At 36.4% G+C, this 16,457-nt stretch overlaps 1 protein-coding gene across 1 annotated transcript in view; it reads left to right on the forward strand.

The window, feature by feature from the left end:
- Positions 1–2,700: 2,700 nt before the first annotated feature.
- The window catches only part of LOC128638707 (cathepsin D), a 126,277-nt gene continuing 112,520 nt past the window's right edge, over positions 2,701–16,457 (forward strand). The window contains exon 1 of the mRNA XM_053690830.1: positions 2,701–2,982. Within this exon, the coding sequence (XP_053546805.1) occupies positions 2,921–2,982 (62 nt within the window). The 5' untranslated portion in view covers positions 2,701–2,920. The remainder of the gene's footprint in view (positions 2,983–16,457) is intronic.

A 16,457-nucleotide genomic window follows, 5' to 3' on the forward strand; every position in this document is an offset into this window, starting at 1 on the left:
TTTCTGTCACAACATATATATGTGTGTGTGTTTGTGCATACAGATATACATGTAAAAGCTGTTATAATTTAAATTGAAACTAGCTGTATTAATGATGACTGGCTAATGCGACAATTCTTCAGTTATATTGGTTAAGAAGTGCATGCCTCTGTGTGACTGCCAAGAGACTCCTGGGTGCTGGATAATACGGCAAAGGAACAACCTTTTTGTTTCTAAAGAGAAATACGTGTGTCAGATGAAAAAATGGTCTAAGTTTCTGACCAGGGAAATAAACCAAGTCATCCATAGCCAGGGCCGGCTCTTGCATATAGGCAGTTTAGGCAGCCGCCTTATTGCGATTCTGTAGGGGGGGAGCAAATTTACAATATGAGGAAAAAACATTTTTTTTTTTATTCACTTGCTGCTTTTGGCATGAGCATCCTCGCACAGTAATTATGCAGCATCATTTGCCTCTGTAGCGGCGAGCACTCCTGTCCTTTACCAACTTCCCTCTGCTCTGCTGCCCTCCCCTCCTGTACCGGGAATCTGCTAAACCGATTGGAGGATATGGGTCACATGCTCAGAGGGACACGGTGGCACTGACACAGTTGATGGACGAGAACGCCCGGAGCTCAAACCACCGCTCCACAGAACTTGTCCAACTTTTTGAAATTGAGGCTGAGCCACACACCCCGCAAGTGAAGGACGCCTACCCATGGTCCCACCCAGATGGCCAGAGAGACCGGCGCCACGGTTCTACTGGACACTATGAGAGAGGTAGGTGGTTGGCGTTTTGGTGCATCATTTATTATTAAAGATTTATTTATAAGAATTCCTGGGTGGCTCCTGTGTCCTGGCTGTATTATTTCAGAGTAGACACTGTCTGAAGTATTGAATAGATCATGTCTGACTCTGACTGTGCAAGTGTGCAACAGTGCCTAGCTCTATAGGACTCAGACTAATCATCGTTTATTTATAAGAATTCCTGGATGGCTCCTGGCTGTATAATTCTAAACCCACAAAGCTAATGCTGTATAACAGTTAGTGTCACAGACCAGTGAAACCACAGTTTCCTTTTTTATATATATTTTTTTCATATAAATCTAATAGCACCACGTGTAGTGCTGTGTGCTAGTGCTGTTGAAAGAAAAAAAAATGGTGCCATTAGATATATATGAAAAAATATATATAAAAAAGGAAACTCTGGGCTCGCTGGACTGTGACACTGACTGTTATATAGCATTAGCTTTGTAGGTTTAGAATTAAATAATAATACAGCCAAGAGCCATCCAGGAATTCTTATTAATAAATGATGATTAGTCTGAGTCTCTATAGAGATATGCACGCCAGTGGTATAGAGATTAAGAGGCTACACCTATAGGAACATCTGTAACAACTGTAGTACATTGTTGGACATTGTTTATGACAGAATATGTTTGTGTTTGTATGTGTGTGTGTGTGTGTGTTTCTGTGTATGTGTGTGTGTATTTGTGTGTGTTTGTATATGTGTGTGTGTGTGTGTGTTTGTATATGTGTATGTGTGTGTGTGTTTGTATATGTGTGTGTGTGTGTTTGATTATATGTCTGTGTGTGTCTGTGTCATTGTGTATGTATGCATGTTTGTGTGTGTAAATATATATATGTGTGTGTATGTACGTGTATAAATGTGTATGTGGTTGTGTGTGTGCAAATTTGTGTGTGTAAATATGTGTAAATATGTATTGTGTGGGTGTAAATGTGTATGTGTGTATAAATAAAGGTTTAAATATGTGTATATGTATGTATAAATGTGTGTGTGTATGTGTGTGTCTGTATGTGTGTAAATGTGTATGTGTGAAACTATGTATGTGTATGAGTATGTAGAGTATGTATGTACTGTATGTGTGTGTGTAGGTAAATTTTGTTACCTGGTATGTTGTGCAGAGCCACTACTTTAGGACATTGTCATGCAGAAATTAACCATTATAGCTATTACACATTACTAGAACATTAATGAAATATATATTTTTTTTAAATTGGGGGGGAGGAGGGGCGGTAAAATGTGTGTTTGCCTGTGTAGCCAAAAATCCTTGCACCGGCCCTCTCCATAGCCACTACCATCAGTAGCATAGAAACATAGAATTTGATGGTAGAAAAGAACAAAAAGGCCCACCAAGTCTACTCATATATCAATTTACTGTTATCTAAGGGTAGCCTTATGCATGTCCCAGGCATTTTTTAATTATTTTGCATTCCCTGTGTTTACCACCTCAATTGGAAGTTTATTCCATGAATCCACCACCCTTTCTGTAAAAAATGCTTCCTCATATTTCTCCTGAATCTGCTACCCTCTAACTTAAGATGTGAGTGTGACCCTTTTTTACATTCCAGTGTGTACATAACATCATTTTTATGAATAATCAGGTCATTTTATACGGGAGATACTGCACATACAGCCTATGAAAAACACCACATTTAATTATGATAGGGTAAAATGTGCTTTAGTAATTACAAGTGGCATTTCAAAAGTCAATGTAGGACAATAGTAATTTGAAACACAATAATATAATTTATCTTTGTGGGATGAACGTTAACTAACTCTGTTTAAATAAGTGTTAATAAGCATTGACCCACTTCCCTTTCCGTTACACAGCTCAGTACAACTGTCAGTCAGCAGCTTAACCTCATGATTAGTCACAGGACCTGGAATCTTCAGCATTTGCACAAATGCGAGGGCTGTTGACTGACAGTCAGTGGAGCCAATTCTTTAATTTATACAGAAGAGATTTCAGACAGACGGCCCACTTGCTTGTACAAACTCTGTGAAGATGTGATGAAATTCAAAAGTTGACTAAAGAACCTTTAGAAAAAAGTACTGAGAACAAGGAAGTAACTTCTACATCTATTTCCACTTATAAAACTAAAGTTTAAGACAAGCACTCAAGAAGTAAAATCAAACACCATGAAGATCGCCACGTTCTTATTGGTATTATGTATGACTGTGACCTCAAATGCATTGATTCGGTAAGTGAAAACTATTTGTGCAATAGAAGTTTAAAAAAATAGATGTTAAAAATGTTTATGTTTTTGGTACCAGCAAACCCATAATGGTTAAATAAAGATATACATTTGGTAAATAAAATTATATCTACTAGTAAAAATGAATATAAGCAATGATATCATATAAGACTGCTCAAGACTTATAGAAGCAAAGATATAATGTTAATGTTGTCTTCATTTTTCTTAATAGCAGGATAAAACATCTTACATATATGTTAAAAAATTAGCTTCTCAATAACTTAGTAATATTGCAGATTAATAACAGTATGGAATGTTGTAAATAATGAAAGTTATCTTGTTTGCTTCCCTTTTATGTAATTTAACACATCATTTGTGCATGTTCATTTCACTTTGTTAATTTCCAGATGATAAATTGTAGAGTGCTTACTTGCTAAAGGTTCTTGCCTTCATAAATGGAACTTAACAAAAATGTAAATTATAGTCGTGTTCATCTAACAAATATTTCCTTTTTAAAGCAGCTGAAATTTACATTGTAATCAAAATTTGATTTTGCACTGGGCTTATTTTGCTTTTTTTAGTCTTGAGACTTCAAGCGTGTGGGCTACTGGGGTGTTGTAAACAAAATAGCTCATTATCATTATATTTTGATTATTTTGAAAAATGCTGAATTTTAACAAATACTTTTTAAACCCTTGTGGCTATAGTTTATCTTACACATAGCACATTCAATATCCATCTTCACATAGGCCTTTGTACACACACATTATTTATATTTACATGTAATTCAGAATCTATTTATACATTTGTGTAATCCCATTACAGTGTAGAAGCTGTAGGCTTAGAGTCTGAACCAACTATTTGTTTCTAGTTCATATTGACACTGTTATTATATACCTGTTGTATTACCATGTATAGAACATAGAGTGCATCAAAAAAAGCTGGTGTTTTGGAATCAACTGTTAAAATTGACACATTTTTATAGATTTTTTTTTTTAATTGCAAGAGTGGACAAGCAGGCTATACGGATCTGACTTTTTTCATTAGACTATGCTTGTCTTACTTCTAGGTAGTGATGTAGGAGTGCCGTTATATAATAGTCAAATCATCAATAGTGATCCAATTGTCTAAAAGCAACAACATATGGCAACACCCTGCAATCTTTAACAGAGAGGTTAAATCTTATCAGAAATATATTTTTCTTACTTCACAATGGGAAAACAGGAATTAAAACAAGAAAATTTGTATACATACAGTATATTTAGCACATATAGATACATATTTACATAAAAAAACTATTTAATGTTTCAAGATGCACAAAAGTAGATATTAGTGAATAGTTAATGCAATGTACTTGTATGGTTTTTGATACAGTGTCACATGAGACCTTGTTGTACAAAATTGAGGAACTGTGAATAGCTGAAAATTGTAGCTCAGATAAATAACTAGATAACTGACAAGGAGCAACAAGATGTAGCCAATGGATCATAATTAGATTGGACAAAAGTAATTAGGGCTAGATAACGCGTATTAGCATCGATAGACGTAGCTTTTTGCGTGCGGCAGTTTGCGCTTGTATTTCAAAATGAAAATAGACAGATTGGATGTGAGCGAAACCCGATGTGCGCTAACCAAATATCACTGTGTTAACATCTCCCCATAGAAGTCAATGGAGAGCGCAAACTGAAAAAAAACCTATACTCACGTGCTAACCCAAAAGGAGTTATGAAAATGCAATATTCCAATGTTCTTCGCATACAAAGCAATATTTTTTTATTGTAAATACATATATATATATATATATATACAGTATCTATCTATCTATCTATCTATCTATCTATCTATCTATCTATCTACCTGTATATCTATTCCTTTAGATATAAAGGTATAGATATGTATTTTGCTAGAACATTATTAGATATATATATATAGAAATATATATTTAAAAATACATACATTCACCAAGATTACAAGTTGTGCGCTAAACTGGGTGCGTAAATAACGTAAAAAATAGCGTTATCGCACTTTCCATAGCGCTGCTGTTACAAGTTAAGCCAAAACCATACCGCACAAAACCCAAGGTCTGACTTTACGTGCTCATGCACACTTCCCACCATAGACATCAATGGGGAGAAAGTGTCAGAAAAAAAATAAACACTTGCGATCACGGTATGGCGATCGCCATAACGCAACCCCATTGATGTCTATGGGGAAAAGAAAGTTATGTTAAAACCTAGCACCCTCACATAAAACCCTAGTCTCTAAACCTATTAACCCCTAAACCGCCGGCCTCCCACATCGCTACTAATAAACGAAACCTATTAACCCCCACATTGCAAATCACTAAATTAAACTATTAACCCCTAAGCCTAACAACCCCCCAACTTTAAATTCAATTTACAATATAACTATCTTAAAATAAATAAAAACTTACATGTGAAATAAAAAAACTAAGATTAAACTATAAATAAACCTAACATAACTATTTTAAGAAAATAAAATAAACTAAAAACACAAAAAACTTAATTACAAGATTAAAATAACCTAACACTATGAAAAAAACAACAACTAAGATTACAAAAAATTATAAACAAAACTATCCAAAATAATAAAAATTACTCCTAATCTAATAGCCCTATAAAAACAAAAAAGTCACCCCAAAATAAAAACACCCCCTAACATAACAATAAGCTACCAATATCCCTTAAAAGGGCCTCTTGTAGGGCATTGCCTTAAGTTAACCCCTTAAGGACCAGACCATTTTTCAATTTTCTTACCCTTAAGGACCAGGGCTATTTTTACATTTCTGCTGTGTTTGTGTTTAGCTGTAATTTTCCTCTTACTCATTTACTGTACCCACACATATTATATAACGTTTTACTCGCCATTAAATGGACTTTTAAAGACACCATTGTTTTTTATCATATCTTATAATTTACTATAAAAAATTATAAAATATGATAAAAAGTTGAAAAAACACACTTTTTCTAACTTTGACCCCAAAAATTTGTTACACATCTACAACCACCAAATAACAACAATGCTAAATAGTTTCTAAATTTTGTCCTGAGTTTAGAAATACCCAATATTTACATGTTCTTTGCTTTTTTTTGCAAGTTATAGGGCAATAAATACAAGTAGCACTTTGCTATTTTCAAACCATTTTTTACATTGGAACACTGATATCTGTCAGGAATTCCTGAATAACCTTTCACATGTATATATATATTTTTAGTAGACAACCCAAAATATTGATCTATGCCCATTTTGGTATATTTCTTGCCACCATTTCACCGCCAAATGCGAAAATGAAAAAAAAAAGTTCACTTTTTCACAAACTTTAAGTTTCTCACTGAAATTATTTACAAACAGCTTGTGCAATTATGGCACAAAAGGTTGAAAATGCTTCCCTGGGATCTTCTTTGTTCAGAAATAGCAGACATATATGGCTTTGGCATTGCTTTTTGGTAATTAGAAGGCCGCAAAATGCTGCTGAGCACCACACGTGTATTATGCCTAGCAATAAAGGGGTTAATTAGGTAGCTTGTAGGGAGCTTGAAGGGTTAATTTTAGCTTTAGTGTAAAGATCAGCCTCCCACCTGACACATCCCACCCCTTGATCCCCCCGTGACCACTCTCAAACAGCTCTCTTCCCTCCCCACCTCACTATTGTTACCGCCATCTTTAGTACTGGCAGAAAGTCTGCCAGTTTAAAAATAAAAAGGTTTTGTTTTTTGTTTTTTTATTTTATTTTTTTAAATTATATATTTTCTGCAGTGTAGGATCCCCCCTTACCACCCAACAGCTCGCTAACCCTCCCCCACTAACTATTTGCCACCATTTTGGGTACTGGCAGCTGTCTGCGAGTACCCACTTGAAATAAAATTGTGCTTTTTTTTCTGTTATTCCCACTTTTTCTGTAGTATAGCTGTCCCCCCCTCAATGCCCTACCCCACCCGAGATCCCTTTCCCAACATTATTTCCCCCCTCCCTCTCACCCTCTCCTCCCACCACCCTCTCGCACCACTTCATATGGCAGATCAATGGCACACGCGCACACACATGCGCACATAGGCCCCCCGCGCGCACACTGGAGTGATTATCCACTGCTGGCCTGAAGTTCACCAGCGATGGGCCACCCAACCCGCCTCCCTGCAGTGGCTCCCACCCACCAATGATCGACACCGCTGGCGAATGCAGAGTGGCTCTCTCTGCATCAGTGTGTAAAAAAAGGTATTGCAGTGATGTCTCAATATCGACGCATAATGGCAATACCTTGAAAGCGGCTGGAAGCGATCAGGATCGCTTCCACTGCTTGAAACCCCTGACGTCGTTGGTCGTTAACGACTAGTTTTTGTATGATGTACCCTGTACGATGTTGGTCGTTAAGGGGTTAAACAGCTCTTTTAGCTTTAAAAATTACTGAGTGACCACTAAAAGTAAAAACCCCCAACCAACCCCCCAAAATAAAAAAACCTATCTCTAAAAAATCCTAAACTACCCATTGCCCCTAAAGGGGCATTTGTATGGAAATTGGCCTTAAAAGGGCATTCATCTCTTTTTACTGCCCATTAAAATAAAAATCCCTAATCTAAAAAAAAAAACACCCAAAAAAAACCCTAACACTAACCCCAGGAAATCTACTCACAGTTCCTGAAGTGCGGACATTGATCTTGATCCAGGCGGCAAGAAGTCTTCATCCAGGCGGCTACATATTCCTCCATTGCGGGGACATCTTCTATCTTCATCCCGATGGGGTGGTGCTGTGGCGGCACGGAGCTGTCTAGGACCGGCCGCAACATCCAGCGCAGAACCTCCTCTTCATGCGATTGACCGCCGCACACTGAAGCTTGAATGCAAGATACCCCTTTTATATTGGGGTACCATTGCATTCCTATTGGCTGAGAAATTCAAATCAGCCAATAGGATGAGAGCTGCCTAAATCCTGTTGGCTGTTTAAATCAAATTGGATCATTTAGTTTATTATTTTTTGTAATCTTAGTGGGGGGGGGGGGGGGGTTCCCATAATTTTAGCGTTTTTATTTTTTAGTAATGTTAGATTTTATTTATTGTTTCGTAGTGATAGGTTTTTTAAAATTTGTAAAAAAAAATTGTCATAGTGTTAGGTTATTTTAATCTTGTAATTTAGGTTTTTTTATTTGTAGTTTATTTTATTAAAATAGTTATGTTAGGTTTGTTTATAGTTTAATCTTAGGTTTTTTTATTTCACAGGTGTTTTTATTTATCTTAAGATAGTTATATTGTACATTAAAGTTAACGTTAGGGGGTGTTAGGTGTAGGGGTTAATAGCTTAATTTAGTGATTTGCGATGTGTCGGGCCGTTGTTTAATGGGTTAATAGGTTTATTATAGTAGTAGCGATGTGGGGGCTGGTGGTTTAGGGGTTAATAGCTTTATATAGTGTTGGCGATGTGGGTGTGTGGCGGATTAGGGGTTAATGTGTTTTATATAGTAATTGCGATGTTGGTAATGGTGGTTTAGGGGTTAATAGGTAGTTTATGGGTGTTAGTGTAGTTTGTAACATTTTAGTTATGAGTTTGTAACATTTTAGTTATGAGGATTTTACAAAAAAATTGAACAATGTGCTGGTAAATTGTGGCTGAGAATTAATACTGTTAAATTTAAGATTCCACATTTTGGAAGTAAAAATATGAAGGCTACTACTACTATTTAAAGGGATTGGATTTGGTAAAACAGAAGTCAAAGGATTTAGGTGTAAATTTAGATAGCAAGCCAAGAAGGAGTATGCAATTCAAGGCAGCTGCTTCTAAGGCTAATAAGAAACTATCATGTATTAAAAGACACATACATGCAATTGAAGAATTGAGTAGGGAGTGCCGTTCTTGGGACATATATTAAAAAGGGACATTGCAAAATTAGAAACATTTCAGAGAAAGGTCACAAAATTAATAAGGGGAGTAGAGGATTTAGACTGTGAAAAGAGGTTAGCTAAATTGGAAATGTTTACTCTCGAAAAAGGCACTTGAGAGGTGATATGATTACTTTATACAAATATAGTCAAGGACAATATATATAGGGCTCGGTTTATCAAGCCCTTCTCTCCCCTTCAACTGCAAGTTCTCACAACAGAACCTGCAGCCAGAATGTATCAAGCAGCGATCATCAGCTGTTTCCGTACTTCTTAGGTGGAGAATTTAATTCTCCCTGGTCTCGTCCAACCATGGAGATTGACAGCATCCACCTGCACGTGAATGGCCAAGTGCGGGCAGGGAGAGGGGTTGCATGTAAGCGCAAAAGGAGAGTTGGGGTGGACAGGGGCAAATATGTACGCCCCTGTCCGCCCTTGATTGATAAATTGAGCCCATAGTTGGTAGAAGCTTTGTTTATTTCAAAACAATTGTTTGTTACAAGAGGACACATTTTAAGGCTAGAGGAAATGAGATTTAATCTCCAGCAAAATAAAAAAAATTTCAATGTAAGTCTAAAGCAATCAAATTGTGGAACGTCTTGCCTAAGGAGGTAGTGAATGCCAACATCTTAGATATATTTCAAAATAGTGTAGATACATTTCTAGCTAAAAACAGAATTAAGAGATATGACTGCTTGTGTTAAACGAGTCAACTTTCTAATTGTATTATTTTAAGTTCAATTGGCAGCTTATTTATTGTATATTAAATAGGATCTGCATAGGTTACACTTGATGGACTTGTGTCTGCTTTCAACCTCATCTACTAAGTTATTATGTATCATTCAAGGATCTCAGTTTTTGTATTACTATGATGAAAAATCCATCAATGTATTTTTAAGGTATATACAGTAGTTCCTGTTAGATACAAATGTTTGAGAACATCAAATTGTGGAATTGAAAATAAAATCTTATATTTCATTTTGAAAAGTAGGGACTTGAATTCATGCCCCTTATAAGGTGCTTCATTAAAAATAGTTTGTTGTAAATAGCATTGAATGCTTATGTATAAGTATTACAAAAAGTATGGTCTATATTTATCTCTTGATTAGCTAAATGACCACTCAACGTAGTAGAATTGCATAATTAAAAGGTGCATAATAAAAAGACAATGATTTAACACCTACTCTGAATTTCAAATAAGCAGTAGATTTTTTTCAGACAAATTTATTTTTTATCCCATTTTCTGGCCCCCTGTATCATGTGACAGACAACAACCAATCACAGACTAGTATAGTATACCCTGTGAGCTTGTGCACATGCTCAGTTGGATCTTGTTCCCCAGAAAGTGTGAATATAAAAATACTGTGCAAAATTAGGTAATGGAAGTAAATTGGAAAGTGTCTTAAAACTGCATGATCTATCTGAATCTCTTATCACTCATATTACGAGTTAATATCAAATGTGGTCGCTTGAGCGCAATCAAGAATTTATGCAAGAATGATTACAGCAACTTCAGAGCTCTGGTTAACTGTATTGCAAAACAAAAAAGTTGCACAAAACACATCAAAAATACATTACAAAGTACACTCTCATAATAGCACTAATAACAATTATTACAAAAAAATATTCCACACAAAAGTTATAAGGGCTCAAAGATATGAGGTCTCAGGTATTAGAAAAAAAAAGTTACTCCACAAGCGTGAGCACATTGTTATTTCTATGGCACATATGAACTAACGCCCTCTAACTGAAAAACTGTCAAATGCATTCAGATAAGAGGCTGCCTTCAAAGGCTTAGAAATTAGCATATGAGCATACAGTACCTAGGTTTAGCGTTCAGCTAAGAATACCAAGAGAACAAAGCAAATCTGTTGATAAAAGTAGATTGGAAAGCTGTTTAAAATTGCATGCCCTATCTGAATCATGAAAATTTAATTTTGACTACACTGCCCCTTTAAGACATATCATATCAAGAAATAAATAAGTGTAGATCCACAAACACAGCAGAAAAAATATGATTATGTAAATTGCAAGAAAAAAAATTATATATCTACTGAGTGCACTTGTTGTAGCTAACTTAAGCGTGCCTTTAATATGTAATGCTATATGACAGGCAAGAATAAAGACAGTGTACACTTGACCTGCACATACCCTTCAAAAAAGTAAAGTTTTGAAAAATAAATATTGCTTTCATTTTTGTTTTAAAGCCATAAATATTGCATAATTTCTATCTATTTACTAATGCAGTTCAAGGTGAATTTTGATTTTATTGGTTTAGATTTTGTACTAAGAACGGCTTTGTTTGTTTTGCAGAAATTTCATCCATTGAATTCTGATACTTGTTAAGAAGGACTTTCATTAGAAAGACAAGTGTACCTTAATTGCCCAAACGATAGCACCACTTAAACCAAACTCAATGTTATTGTGCTTTTGTAACCTAAAAGAGACGTACATAATGAGTCATTTTGAATCACTGACTAAGCAGCACTATATTGTATTTGTTTATTCTAATGGCTGAACCGTAAGAGGTCATATGTCTTATATTTACATAAGTACAATCATTGGTCAAAATAAAATAGCAGACTGGCTGAACAAGCTGAGAGAAAAATGTTTGTGAGCACTAAAAGTGTGACCAACTACAGTTTGCAACAAATGAAGATTTTTTCTGTTTCTTTATTTGTTGTTAATATCCTTACTACATTAGATATGATTTGGGACCAGATTACAAGTGGTGCGCTAATTTGTTTTTTTCACTTGCGGGCCAAAACCTGTATTACAAGTTGAAAGAGTGCTTTTCACAGAAGAATAATCTGATGCACGCTAACTTCTGGACATTCGGATATTACAACTGCGTTAACTTCTTCTCTCCAAAGACTTCAGTGGAGTGCGCCACATAAGACCTACACCACATTAGACGTACAACATTAAACCTAAAGGTAGTAAAAACATTTTACATTCCAATGTTTTTCACATAGAAGAAAAAAATATTTTTAGTTTTAAATATATATTTATATAATAATTTCTATATATGTTTCTACATTATATTCTATATTATTTCTAAATTAATTATTTGTAATATATATATATATATATATATATATATATATATATATATATCTATACCATACTATCTATCAGCTAGATTTGGAGTTTGGCGGCCAAGGGGGTGCGTTAGCTACGCGGGCTTTTTTCTGGCCGCACCATAAAAATAACTCTGGTATCGAGAGTCCAAAAAAATGCTGCGTTAGGCTCCAAAAAAGGAGCGTAGAGCATATTTAACGCAACTGCAACTCTCGATACCAGAGTTGCTTACGGACGCGGCCAGCCTCAAAAACGTGCTCGTGCACAATTCCCCCATAGGAAACAATGGGGCTGTTTGAGCTGAAAAAAAACCTAACAGCTGCAAAAAAGCCGCGTTCAGCTCCTAACGCAGCCCCATTGTTTCCTATGGGGAAACACTTCCTACGTCTGCACCTAACACCCTAACATGTACCCCGAGTCTAAACACCCCTAACCTTACACTTATTAACCCCTAATCTGCCGCCCCCGCTATCGCTGACCCCTGCATTATATTATTAACCCCTAATCTGCCGCTCCATAAACCGCCGCAACTTACATTATCCCTATGTACCCCTAATCTGCTGCCCCTAACACCGCCGACCCCTATATTATATTTATTAACCCCTAATCTGCCCCCCTCAACGTCGCCGACACCTGCCTACACTTATTAACCCCTAATCTGCCGAGCGGACCGCACCGCACCGCTATTATAATAAAGTTATTAACCCCTAATCCGCCTCACTAACCCTATAATAAATAGTATTAACCCCTAATCTGCCCTCCCTAACATCGCCGACACCTAACTTCAATTATTAACCCCTAATCTGCCGACCGGAGCTCACCGCTACTATAATAAATGGATTAACCCCTAAAGCTAAGTCTAACCCTAACACTAACACCCCCCTAACTTAAATATAATTTACATCTAACGAAATTAATTATCTCTTATTAAATAAATTATTCCTATTTAAAGCTAAATACTTACCTGTAAAAGAAATCCTAATATAGCTACAATATAAATTATAATTATATTGTAGCTATTTTAGGATTAATATTTATTTTACAGGCAACTTTGTATTTATTTTAACCAGGTACAATAGCTATTAAATAGTTAAGAACTATTTAATAGTTACCTAGTTAAAATAATTACAAAATTACCTGTAAAATAAATCCTAACCTAAGTTATAATTAAACCTAACACTACCCTATCAATAAATTAATTAAATAAAATACCTACAATTATCTACAATAAAACCTAACACTACACTATCAATAAATAAATTAAATACAATTCCTACAAATAACTACAATGAAATAAACTAACTAAAGTACAAAAAATAAAAAAGAACTAAGTTACAAAAAATAAAAAAATATTTACAAACATCAGAAAAATATTACAACAATTTTAAACTAATAACACCTACTCTAAGCCCCCTAATAAAATAACAAAGACCCCCAAAATAAAAAAATGCCCTACCCTATTCTAAATTAATAAAGTTAAAAGCTCTTTTACCTTACCAGCCCTGAACAGGGCCCTTTGCGGGGCATGCCCCAAGAAAATCAGCTCTTTTGCCTGTAAAAAAAAACATACAATACCCCCCCCAACATTACAACCCACCACCCACATACCCCTAATCTAACCCAAACCCCCCTTAAATAAACCTAACACTAAGCCCCTGAAGATCTTCCTACCTTGTCTTCACCATCCAGGTTCACCGATCCGTCCTGAAGAGCTCCTCCGATGTCCTGATCCAAGCCCAAGCGGGGGGCTGAAGAGGTCCATGATCCGGTCGAAGTCTTCATCCAAGCGGGGCAGAAGAGGATCTTCCATCCGATTGAAGTCTTCATCCAGGCGGCATCTTCTATGGTCTTCCATCCGGAGCGAAGCGGCAGGATCCTGAAGACCTCCAGCGCGGAACATCCATCCGGCCCGACGACTGAACGACGAATGACGGTTCCTTTAAATGACGTCATCCAAGATGGCGTCCCTCGAATTCCGATTGGCTGATAGGATTCTATCAGCCAATCGGAATTAAGGTAGGAATATTCTGATTGGCTGATGGAATCAGCCAATCAGAATCAAGTTCAATCCGATTGGCTGATCCAATCAGCCAATTAGATTGAGCTCGCATTCTATTGGCTGTTCCGATCAGCCAATAGAATGTGAGCTCAATCTGATTGGCTGATTGGATCAGCCAATCGGATTGAACTTGATTCTGATTGGCTGAATCCTATCAGCCAATCGGAATTCGAGGGACGCCATCTTGGATGACGTCCCTTAAAGGAACCGTCATTCGTCGGGAGACGCCGAAAGAAGAGGATGGATCCGCGTCAGCTGCTTCAAGATGGACCCGCTCCGCACCGGATGGAAGATGATAGAAGATGCCGCTTGGATGAAGATGTTTGCCGGTCCGGATGTCCTCTTCTTGCCGGATAGGAGGAAGACTTTGGAGCCTCTTCTGGACCTCTTCAGCACCGGATGCCAGGACGGATCGGTGATACCTGTTGAGGTGAAGACAAGGTAGGAAGATCTTCAGGGGCTTAGTGTTAGGTTTATTTAAGGGGGGTTTGGGTTAGATTAGGGGTATGTGGGTGGTGGGTTGTAATGTTGGGGGGGGTATTGTATGTTTTTTTTTACAGGCAAAAGAGCTGATTTTCTTGGGGCATGCCCCGCAAAGGGCCCTGTTCAGGGCTGGTAAGGTAAAAGAGCTTTTAACTTTATTAATTTAGAATAGGGTAGGGCATTTTTTTTATTTTGGGGGTCTTTGTTATTTTATTAGGGGGCTTAGAGTAGGTGAAATTAGTTTAAAATTGTTGTAATATTTTTCTGATGTTTGTAAATATTTTTTTATTTTTTGTAACTTAGTTCTTTTTTATTTTTTGTACTTTAGTTAGTTTATTTCATTGTAGTTATTTGTAGGAATTGTATTTAATTTATTTATTGATAGTGTAGTGTTATGTTTTATTGTAGGTAATTGTAGGTATTTTATTTAATTTATTTATTGATAGTGTAGTGTTAGGTTTTATTGTAGGTAATTGTAGGTATTTTATTTAATTAATTTATTGATAGGGTAGTGTTAGGTTTAATTATAACTTAGGTTAGGATTTATTTTACAGGTAATTTTGTTATTATTTTAACTAGGTAACTATTAAATAGTTCTTAACTATTTAATAGCTATTGTACCTGGTTAAAATAATTACAAAGTTGCCTGTAAAATAAATATTAATCCTAAAATAGCTACAATGTAATTATAATTTATATTGTAGCTATATTAGGATTTATTTTACAGGTAAGTATTTAGCTTTAAATAGGATTAATTTATTTAATAAGAGTTAATTAATTTCGTTAGATTTAAATTATATTTAACTTAGAGGGGTGTTAGTGTTAGGGTTAGACTTAGCTTTAGGGGTTAATCCATTTATTATAGTAGCGGTGAGCTCCGGTCGGCAGATTAGGGGTTAATAATTGAAGTTAGGTGTCGGCGATGTTAGGGAGGGCAGATTAGGGGTTAATACTATTTATGATAGGGTTAGTGATGCGGATTAGGGGTTAATACATTTATTATAGTAGCGGTGCGGTCCGCTCGGCAGATTAGGGGTTAATCAGTGTAGGCAGGTGGAGGCGATGTTGAGGGGGGCAGGTTAGGGGTTAATAAATATAATACAGGGGTTGGCGATGTTAGGGGCAGCAGATTAGGGGTACATAGCTATAATGTAGGTGGCGGCGCTTTGCGGTCGGCAGATTAGGGGTTAATTATTGTAAGTAGCTGGCGGCGACGTTGTGGGGGGCAGATTAGGGGTTAATAAATATAATACAGGGGTCGGCGGGGTTAGGGGCAGCAGATTAGGGGTACATAGGGATAATTTAGCTGGCGGCGCTTTGCGGTCGGCAGATTAGGGGTTAAAAAAAAAATTCAAGTGGCGGCGATGTGGGGGGACCTCGGTTTAGGGGTACATAGGTAGTTTATGGGTGTTAGTGTACTTTAGGGTACAGTAGTTAAGAGCTTTATGAACCGGCGTTAGCCCAGAAAGCTCTTAACTCCTGCTTTTTTTCTGCGGCTGGAGTTTTGTCGGTAGAGCTCTAACGCTCACTTCAGAAACGACTCTAAATACCGGAGTTAGGAAGATCCCATTGAAAAGATAGGATACGTAATTTACGTAAGGGGATCTGCGGTATGGAAAAGTCGCGGCTGAAAAGTGAGCTTATGACCCTATTTTGAGTGACTCCAAATACCGGCGGTAGCCTAAAACCAGCGTTAGGAGCCTCTAACGCTGGTTTTCACGGCTACCGCCAAACTCTAAATCTAGGCCTATATGAATATATACAGGACTAGATATATGTACAGATATATATATATATATATATATATATATATATATACTGTATGTATATATATATACTGTATATGTATATATATATATATATATATATATATATATATATATACAGACGTACCTCAGAGATATTGCGGGTTTGGTTCCAGACTACTTTTTTTGTTTCCCAGTGCATATAAAAGTTATATTTACACTAT

The sequence above is a fragment of the Bombina bombina genome, chromosome 8, assembly GCF_027579735.1.
Source record: "Bombina bombina isolate aBomBom1 chromosome 8, aBomBom1.pri, whole genome shotgun sequence".
Classification (NCBI taxonomy): domain Eukaryota; kingdom Metazoa; phylum Chordata; class Amphibia; order Anura; family Bombinatoridae; genus Bombina; species Bombina bombina.